The following is a 9691-nucleotide window of genomic DNA, read 5'->3' on the forward strand; positions in this document are numbered from 1 at the left end:
TTTGGATTTGAAAGAAGTGTTAGAAGAGTCACTGTCACACTGATGCACCTACAAGACTGATCACAAAAAACCTCATGCATCTTGTTTCCCCCAGAGAGGACAAAGAAAGTTCAACCAGCAGGAAGAGGTTTAGTAAGATCTACTCAGAGCCTGAAACACCCCACACCAGCCCACTCCCATCAGGGCGAGCCCAGTGTGACATCCGCCATACTCATATTCAGGGTGTGACAACTTAGGCTGGTCATAAATCTACTACAATTAGATAATCTCTTCATTCAGCACCAAATTTCTTTCCTTATGAGTAGGCACAGTGGTATAAGCTCATAAGAAACTACTGTCAAGTAAATGTAATAGAAAATCAAATACTTTAATGAAATTAGGGAGCATGAGTAACAGCTCAGATATACCACTAGAACTGATACTACTGGGCTGTGGGGTTCTTGCTATCTTTTTTTTTTTTCCTTTTTTAATGCTCTGTTCCTCAACAAGCATGCAGATTGACAAACTACTAATTCTTCAGAGTGTCAAAGATCCTGAGTAAAGAATTTCAAACCACTTAAAATGAATATATAGGAAATGTCTTATGAGCTGGTGGCCTGCACACAGCATTGCACAGATAAAAATATACTACTCTCAATACACAGAGCTAAATACTTTCACATTTATCAGAATTTTCTACACAAGTTTTTTTGATAGAATTCAAGTTTTGAATTTTCTGTATATATCTTCCACCTGTATTAAACAAATGCTTATTTACATTGTGGATAAAGTGTAAAGGCTAGTAAGGCCATATTCCCATACTGTACTGTAACACTGCAAAATATATATACACATATATAACCTAATATAGGCAACAGTTCTAAAAAAAAGTCACCTTACATTTGTACAACATAATTGAGTCAGTATGAAAAGACAGCTTTGTTAGCACCAAGCCACTCCAATGGTTTTTTAGGAACTGTCTCGAGCCTTCTAGTTCCACAGGGAAGGACTGTTCAGCAGAATATTCCAACTGCTGAGCAATGGAGGTCCCACTTGCAGAACTGGAAGTACCAAATAACACTCCACTGCACTACGGGACGCAAATTACTAAAGAGCAGGCATAGGAGCATCCAGAGACAAGTTCTGTGGTGTTACAAGGTGACACCCCAGCAGAACAGTCAACCAAGACATTGATCAGATTAAGTCTTTCACATCATCCTGTCCCATTCAAAGTCTCTTTCCTTTGGATTCATGACAGGAAGTACAGAATTGCCAGCAGAATGGACACTGTTCAAGCTAGGTGGTTTTACAAGCCGGGTTAACCCTATACTGCAAAGACCAAATGCTTAAAATCCCAAAGGAAAGAACTCTCTGCTTTATTCATCGCCTATGCCTACTGTGGCCAGGATGGTCTCGGTCATAGCGATGACTTGCTCGCTCATAGGAGCGTGAACGCTCATGCCTGTGATTTCTATAGTAGTGACTCTTCTTCTTGTACTTCCCCGAATGGTCAGAGCGCTCCCGGGATCGGCTCCTGGAACGGGATGAACTCCTGCTGCGGGATTTCTGTGGTTTGTGTGTTGAGTATTTGTAGTCTTTTGATTTCTTGTAACTTCTCACCTTGGAACCTTTGTAGCTAGAACTGTGGTTGAACTGTCTTGGAGGAGAGTCACTGCGGCTCCTAGAACGGCTGTGGGATTTGGAACCACTTGATGTGGAGTAACTTTCACTTTTCCTATGGAAAGAGAAAAAGAACAGGAGAGAAAACATTATTTTCTTAATATTAAATGGAATTATTCTACATTACTACTAGCACCTCAATGTAGTCACAAAACATACATACACACTTTAAGTACCATACAGACAAATGCTTCTCACTTATAGAGCCAAGCTGTGCAAGCACAGTTTGAGACCAGGCACTTGATCCTCTGTTCTCTTGTTCAGAACCCCATGAAAAAGCTTGTGTCCCAGGCTTGATCACATCTGGTTACTGGAGAAACACTGATTTTTAGAAATTCATCTCCATTTGGTGTACAGTAGTCATGTCTCAGTTTTACATTTTATTACCACTAAATAATACAGTAGTCTCAGTTTTACATTTTATTACCACTAAATAATCTTTATTTAGATTTTTTTACTACTCTCAACTACACACAAAACAGGATCACTTTGTATTTCAGAAATTAGAGTTTTGCAGGTGCAACTGATAATGAGACTACAGCTGAGGTTAAAGCATTTCTGCAGTAGATGAACTCTTAACAGTACAGTTCCATAAAAACTATGAAGGTTGTAGCCATAAACACCCAACTTTAAATACAAAAAACTCAAAACAACAAGCCAACCCTGCAGCTTGGTGGGCCACATGTCACCAATAAACAGGCTGACATTCAAAAACGTCCCAGTATAGTTATGTCCTCAGTCTATTTGGCACAGGTGTGACGAGGTCAGACACAGCAACTCCCCTGACCTGTGAGCTCAGCCAGTACAACTTGTAGCCATAACATTTCTGGAGCTCTCCCTACAGCACATACTCCTGAGTTATATATCACAGTCACTGCTGCTGAGGAGCTATCAAAGCTTGCTCTGTGAAATTTTAGTCCGGGGGCTTCTTGCAGCACGTCCTCCTTTTACAACAGTACATACCTGTGCTTAGGGGATGCAGATCTGGATGGAGATCTTGAATAACTTTGATCTCTGCTTCCACTTCGACTTCTGCTTTCTCTTCCTTTCTGAACACTGCAAGAGACAATAAACAGTAAGTTGTTTTGCTTAAAGTACTAATGGGGAAAAAATCAATAAAAAAGCTTCTTCATGAAGAAAGCCTTACCCATTTACTGGGCTATTTGAACTCGTTCTTTTTGCTCCCTCTGTTTTCCTTTTAGCATTCTTCATTGCCTGAACAGGTAGCGGTGACGGTTTATTGCCTTTAACCTCTTTTGGAGACTCTAGAAAAACAAGCATTTGTTACCTTATTTTGAAAGTATGGACAGTGACTGAAAGAAAGACTCTTCTCACCCTGTTTCATCACCTTTGTAATTATCACTGTACACGTGTAGTTTGCAGGTACATGCACACACATGCACACGCAGCCATCCACAAGAAGTGGATCTGAAGAAGTTCACAGAAGGCAGAAGCTGATCTGAAAAACTTCTGCCAAAATATTGAACTAACACCAGGGAGCTGACTGCAATATTGCTTCCAAAGCCACTTCAAGAAGGCAGAACAGCAACTTCCTTTTCTTGACAATTATTCAGTATCTTTTTGAAAGTAAACTAGGAGGAAGATAAATTTTATCTTCTAGGCAAGATGTGCACTAAACTGGAAACTATATACCAAGTATGTGGGGAAAATATTCCCCACCCAAAAATACTACTCCTGCCATAATCATATCCGTGCTTTAATACTTCTTTAGCATAAGATGCCAATTGCAAGGATTTGTTTGAGTTTATTGCCAAAACCACATTAAAGCAAGTCCCTGTATTATATGAATTTAAATTAGCTTTAATTTTAGACTAATTTTATTTTAGCCTTAATATGTTTCAAGAAATTACAAGAGTTACAATGCTATTCAAACTCTGCCACTTGAATAGTTGCTAAAAGCCAGAAAAACAAAAAAACAAACCACACTGCATATGGATCCCAAAAGGGTAAATACACATTTAAGATGAGAAAGAGTTATTAGAAACAAGTTATCCACTACTCACCATTTTTTGGTACAGGGGAAAATCCTGATGTGTTATCCAAACTTGGGGCTCCCTCAGGTACTAGACCTTTAGCTTGTGCTTTTGCCTCTTCAATTGCTAATTTCTTCTTTTCTACTTTACTTTCCAGATCAGATAAATCAACCTGTGAACACAGGAGCACCACTTATGACAAAATGTCATAAACTAGACCTTCTGCTTACTCACTTACAGGGCAGGGGAATAATCTAAAGAAATCCAGACACTGTGACTACTATTCTGTTCCACTTAACGTACCAGGCTTGCAGCCAGTTTCAACTGGGATAAGGTTTTCCAACCCATGTTCTAAACAACAGCCTTTAATGAAGGCTCACAACATGAAAAAGCAGCAAACCTTTTTCCGAGTATAGAGCTGCAAGATTTTTAAGCAGATCTCTTGAATCTCTTCCTCTGTTGCTCCAAAGAGTAAAAACCAGTGTGGACGATTAGGAAGTGGAATCTGAAAGGGAGGGGAAGACATGCTCAGTTTGCTGTTTCTATTAAAGATTTAAACTTGAAATGAATGGAACTGCTTGCTCACCTCCAGCGTCCTAGCTGCGAGGTAAATACATGCACAGGCAATGCTTTCTGGCTGGAATCTTACAAAGACATCTGTTCTCAGGCTGTCATTCATGTAATTCCTGAAAGACAGGATATCAGCCAAGTTGTAACGCACTGCAAAGTTGTTTGGTGTTTTGTTTTTATTTCTACAAGGACTATTGCTTTCTGCATTCAGTTACTAGACTTTACTCCTGTAAATTTAAAGAAAAGTTGAATGTTTTTACTAAAAAAAAAAAAATAAATAAATCCCTCAAGGAGAGGGATGTGTGACAGAAATTAAGTTTGACTGACTGGCTGCTGAAAATTCAGTTGTGAGAAGAGAACCAACTTTAACTTCCCTTTTCCTTCTGGATCTCTACTGGCCTGCTCTCATGCAATAGACAAGTTACTTTCATCAAGACAACATACAATAGAATCTGAAGTACTCAATTATAGACTTTTAGGTTCACAAGTTTCTCTGCAATAGGACTGAACCCAGATGATTTGCTGAAAGCTGCAGCTCCTCTAGTAGTTCTCCCATGAAAATGAAGTCCACTTCAGCACGTATCAACCTCCACTGGAGACTTAAGGGATCCTTTTTCCTTTGGCAGCATTATTTTCCATCCAGAACAGAATTCTCTTTGATGCAAAAAGCGGCCATAGAAGAAACCAGGGTGTTTGGGAACATCAAGTCAGGAGAATACTCAGTATTCAGGCAGATCTCCTCTTTGGCACATGAAATACGGTTTCCAAATTGTCCCATTTCAGTAAGGTTGCTTAAAATGAATATTCACAGAATGAGAAAACTGTAAAATATTGCATATATTCCAGTCAGTACACTTAAGCATTATTCTTCTAAATCTTAAACACACAAAGCAACTTCCTCTGAATCTCTCAGCTGATGTGCTTAAAAAGATCTAGATTTTTGAGCACATATGTCAAGCAAAGCATCAGATGAGGAAAAGCTAAAACCAGACACAAGAGAAAGTCCTCAAAATAATATGCTTTCCAAAAATAGTAATTAACCATGTGGGTACCCAGTATACAAGGATTCACTAACCCCTACGACATCCAAACCAGAGACCACAGCCCAGGCACTTGTAAACCAGTTTACACAGGACAGACAAAAGGAACTTGAATCCCAGGAGTATCAAACTCCCACCTGCCCCAGGTGTCTTACATTCTGCAACTGCTACTCCAGAGAAGCAATGCTAAACATCAGCTCATCTTTCTGGGAGAAAGGAACTTCAACACTTACTTTTCTTGTCCCACCACAAAGAGAGCACAAACCTTTTGGCAAAAGAAGCGATAAAGAACAGGGGTATTTCAAACATCTGGAAGTCATCCAGTCTTTTTCTAATTTGTCAAATTGAAAAAACACGCCAGCTTCCAAGTTTGGCTTCTGCATATTTTCCCTGTGGGCTCAGAATCAGACATGTGAGGAAATGAATCCTTGTCACAATACTTTAAGAAAAAGGTAATGTTGTAAAAATGCACATTTCAAAAAACAGTTATACTGGATATCCACTAGTTTTCAGGTACTGGAAGCAACAAGCATCAGTACACAAATATGTTATTTTAACATCTGAACCATATTTTAACATCTCCTCCTCACCTACCCCTCAGAACAAGAAAACCAGTACTGTGTAGTCCATAGCTCCCATTTGAGTCCTTCATGCAATGGTACTGGGAATTTTCTTCAATTATAACGTTTGACTCCAAGCTTCACACATCTACTCAAATGTTTTCTAACTAGTTTACAAATGGAAACTAGATTTCAGTTTTTTTGTTGCATTAATTAATCCCTCTAAGACTTAAATCCCACCTTAATTTGCTTTACCGTTTAAGAATACATCATTTTAACAGTTTTAGAAATATAGCATTAAATATCTTTCAAAACTTCAAACAATCAGGTTATAAAATATGCAACAGTCAAAATGCACAATAAAAAAAAAATAAAAGTCAAAAAGTGTAATAAGCACAAGAAGCAGTTGGCCAGTTACTATACTATGGTGTATATACCACCTGTCTAGAGTCAGCCTTCTCTTTGGAGAGCCTGCTTTGGTTTGACTGAAGACGGCAGCTATCCCTGCACCATAGCGCTTGGGCAGCAGAGGAGAAGTCTTAGTCACTTACCCTCAGAGGCTACCCTTTGATTAAAAGAGTACAGAAAAGAAAAGTCAAAACTGGTTCTCTACACACAGGTCACAGTACCAGACAGTTCAGTCAGCAGAAATATGATCTTTGGATTCACTAAAAGGTTTTTAAACCATAGTATTATTAAAAAAACATTATTGTTTAAAAGCATTATCTATTTGTTAAGTTTAAGATCTGGAATTTTACATAAGCTTCCCACACCCAAGCAAATCTTTACTGTAATGAGAGCAACAAGGCAGAGGACAATTCTTAGCAAACATGAAAACACTGATTTTATCCAGTCTGAGCTGACATCTCCCACTATCCATATAGATAAAAGCAATTTATCTGTGCTGAGTTTTTGATACACCTGTAATCAACCTCAAGCCCCGGGAAAAGCCATATCCCAGCACTGGTTAACAGACTTTAACTGCAGAGAATTTTCCCTAAAAACCAAGAAAAGCCTATAACCCACTCAACATTTTCCCTTCAGCTGAAAAGTGAAAGCAGAGAGGAGGGAAGTGAGAAGTCAGGGTGGAAAGCTACCTTACCATTAAAACACTGCCTCTAACTTAAGAGGCCGATCAACATTTGGGTAGTAGTTTGGGGCACGCCAAGAAACACTGGAGCTGTCTGGTGTGACCCACAATCATTTCTGAGCAATGCTGCCCAGAGTGCCTCAAGTGACATATTTCTGCTACTGCCCCTGCTGGTCTCTTAAAACAAAGAAAATCAACTTACCATGAAGTCTGGACCAGGTGTTGGTTACGTTCACATTCTAATACCTGAAGGTACATAACGATTATCTGGAAGATACGGGTTATTGAGTTATTAACAAGAATCTTGAGAGCCACCTATTTATTTCAGAGGGACATCCATGAGGCATCTGTTATTCTCTTTCAAGTTCTAAAACACTCCACAGGTGAGAGCGTTTGCAACATCCCCCATGTTTATTCACACAGCTTCTGCTCTCCAATGCAAAAGTTTGCAGGAGTTGACACTCAACCAGATCTGACCTTCCTAGCTCTCCGTCTTCTGAGCTCAGTCATCATGCTATTCATCTAGATGTCTTGTCTTCGACTGTTTTCAAGCTAGATGTGTTCTCCTATACAATTCACGATTCCTTTTTAGCTGTAACTTGGGAGAAAATATTGCTAGCTGCAATAAGCAGTAACAGAAGTGTAACAGTATCTGCAGAGAACAGATCTAACACGTCGTGCGTTGCTGGTTTACTCAGTTCTAATTTTTTTTCCCCTTAAGTTTGAAAGGAAAACAAGGATGCAGATAAAAAGACTAATAGCAAAAATTCATATCAATTAACAAGCAAGTACAATTGCCCTCTGGGGTACTGATAACATGAGTGAATTCTGAAAGTCGAGTAGGCTTAAAGAGACCTTAAGACAGCAATGGTTTTTAAAGGAAGAAAGAACAAGGTGTGATGTTCCCCTGGCAGGGAAGTAGGAGGTTCTTTTACCACACTTGGCTACTCAAGGTGTAATGCTACTGGTACGAAAGCACCAACTTAAACATCTCCAGGAGTTACATTCTTCAAGTATTATCCTGATCTCACAAGTGATACTTAAATAATGAAAACTGTTTCATTTCTAGTCAGGTCCTTCACATCCGAGTGCACTTTTTAGAACGTAAGAAATCACATACAAACCAGACAGCTTCCAAGCAGCGAAGCCATCTACTCAAAGCATTTACAGCGTATGAAATATTGATCATAAAGTTAAGTTACACAGTACAAACCTTATGAGGGTGCTTTACATGGACACAAAATCCCAACTCCTTTAACACTCTTCTTTCTGCCTTAATAATTTGATTCTTCAAGTTCACATATTCTTGATCCAGTATTAGAGGCACAGGTTTTCTGCAAAACAATTTCAAATTCTGAAGATAACCTTAACCTCAAAGAGAATACTTTGATGCAGGTTAAGTTGTGTTCATGTAAAAATAAGAGACATCATTTATAACACCAAAAATATTTACTTAATAAAATGGGTCAACTCACTTTTCTCCTTCAAGAGATCTCTTCAAGATGTTCCCTGATTTATGAAACAGGGAATGATACCATCATCGGCCCATGAAGTTTAATAATTAGCATATAACATAAATACTCCAGATTATCTCAAAGTCTGAGCTTACTTTTTTTCCCGTAGATGTCGAAGGCGATGGAACACGTTAATTACATCCCTTATCCGCCTTGGTGCTTCCTCAATCTTGGATGCCAGATGAACACAGGCCATTGACACATGCTGAAACAGAAGAAGACACTGATGTGTTGCTCAAGTCAGGAGCTGATGGCCTCCAACAGCTTCAGGAGGGATAACAAGAGAAAACGGTGGTAAAACAAGGAAATACTAAAAACCTGATGAAATCAGTACTACGTAGCTGTGTAAAATCACATTGATCAATAAGTAAGAATCTACAGGCTAGTTAAAAACACTCTGATCACATTTAAGTTGACAACTTAACAACAAATAACCAATTGGTAGCCATATACATCGTTTGACAACTTGCCAAAACAGATCAAAGATTAAATAACCAATTGGTAGCCATATACATCGTTTAATATTTTCTCACCTCCATGGAATGCTTCACAAAAGACTTGGTATAAAAAAAGCGTTGAAATAGCACCTGTCCTGTAGCCATGGCCACCTAAAAAGGAAATAACCACAACAGGTATTAACAAAACAACTACCAGTTCCAAAAAGAAATTACTCCAGGTAACAGACTTGATTTCAACAGATTTAAAACCCAGAAGATTAGCTAAGCTATATTTAAGTATGGGATTAAGTTCAGTGTTATCTAACTAAAACTAGCACCTCTACCTCAATAACAGAGTTGCACAAAATGTTATTAACAACACAAACACTGTCTCTAATTCAAACACACGTGTTAAAATGCAAACTTCTTTTCTGAAGTATGAAAACGTGCCTCAAATTAAAGACAAAAAAAAATAAAAATGGTAAGAAAATGAACCCAAACATCAGAACACAATAAAAACACAATAAAACTCAAAGTTATTTCAGAACGCCAGAAAATTCTACTTTTTTGGCGTGGAAGAAGAAAGGGAATCTGATCCTATTATGATTTGTATAGACTCATAACACAATTTGAGCAGCTGAGACTCGGCAGCGAGAAGATGCCTGTGAAGTTTTATACTCGGAGAGCAACGAGTGTGTTTGCGACAGGAGCTCGCCAGGAAACACAACCTTTCCGAGATCACCAAAATCCGAACGGGCTGAAAAAATCCTTATTTTTTGCAAGCTCCGACCTTACAAAAGAAAAAGCGGCGCGGGAGCCCCGGGCCG

The 9691-nt window shown here is 38.8% G+C and overlaps 1 protein-coding gene across 2 annotated transcripts; it reads right to left on the reverse strand.

The window, feature by feature from the left end:
* Positions 1-327: 327 nt before the first annotated feature.
* CCNL2 (cyclin L2) lies at positions 328-9226 on the reverse strand. Of its 2 annotated transcripts, XM_010175356.1 has the most exons (10): positions 8961-9031; positions 8523-8632; positions 8127-8247; positions 7116-7180; positions 4240-4339; positions 4054-4158; positions 3684-3825; positions 2807-2924; positions 2623-2715; positions 328-1714 (listed from the first exon to the last, which is right to left on the reverse strand). In XM_010175356.1, the coding sequence occupies exons 1-10, from the start codon at positions 9027-9029 to the stop codon at positions 1360-1362; spliced, it is 1278 nt and encodes a 425-aa protein (XP_010173658.1). In that variant the 5' UTR covers positions 9030-9031; the 3' UTR covers positions 328-1359. The 2 variants fall into 2 exon arrangements, with proteins under 2 accessions (XP_010173658.1, XP_028942669.1); XM_029086836.1 differs by lacking the exons at positions 7116-7180; positions 8127-8247; positions 8523-8632; positions 8961-9031 and adding an exon at positions 9216-9226 and having other exon boundaries at positions 1335-1714; positions 4240-4354.
* Between the last annotated feature and the right edge of the window lie 465 nt (positions 9227-9691).

The sequence above is a fragment of the Antrostomus carolinensis genome, unplaced genomic scaffold, assembly GCF_000700745.2.
Source record: "Antrostomus carolinensis isolate BGI_N321 unplaced genomic scaffold, ASM70074v2 scaffold14629, whole genome shotgun sequence".
In the NCBI taxonomy this organism is placed as follows: Eukaryota; Metazoa; Chordata; class Aves; order Caprimulgiformes; family Caprimulgidae; genus Antrostomus; species Antrostomus carolinensis.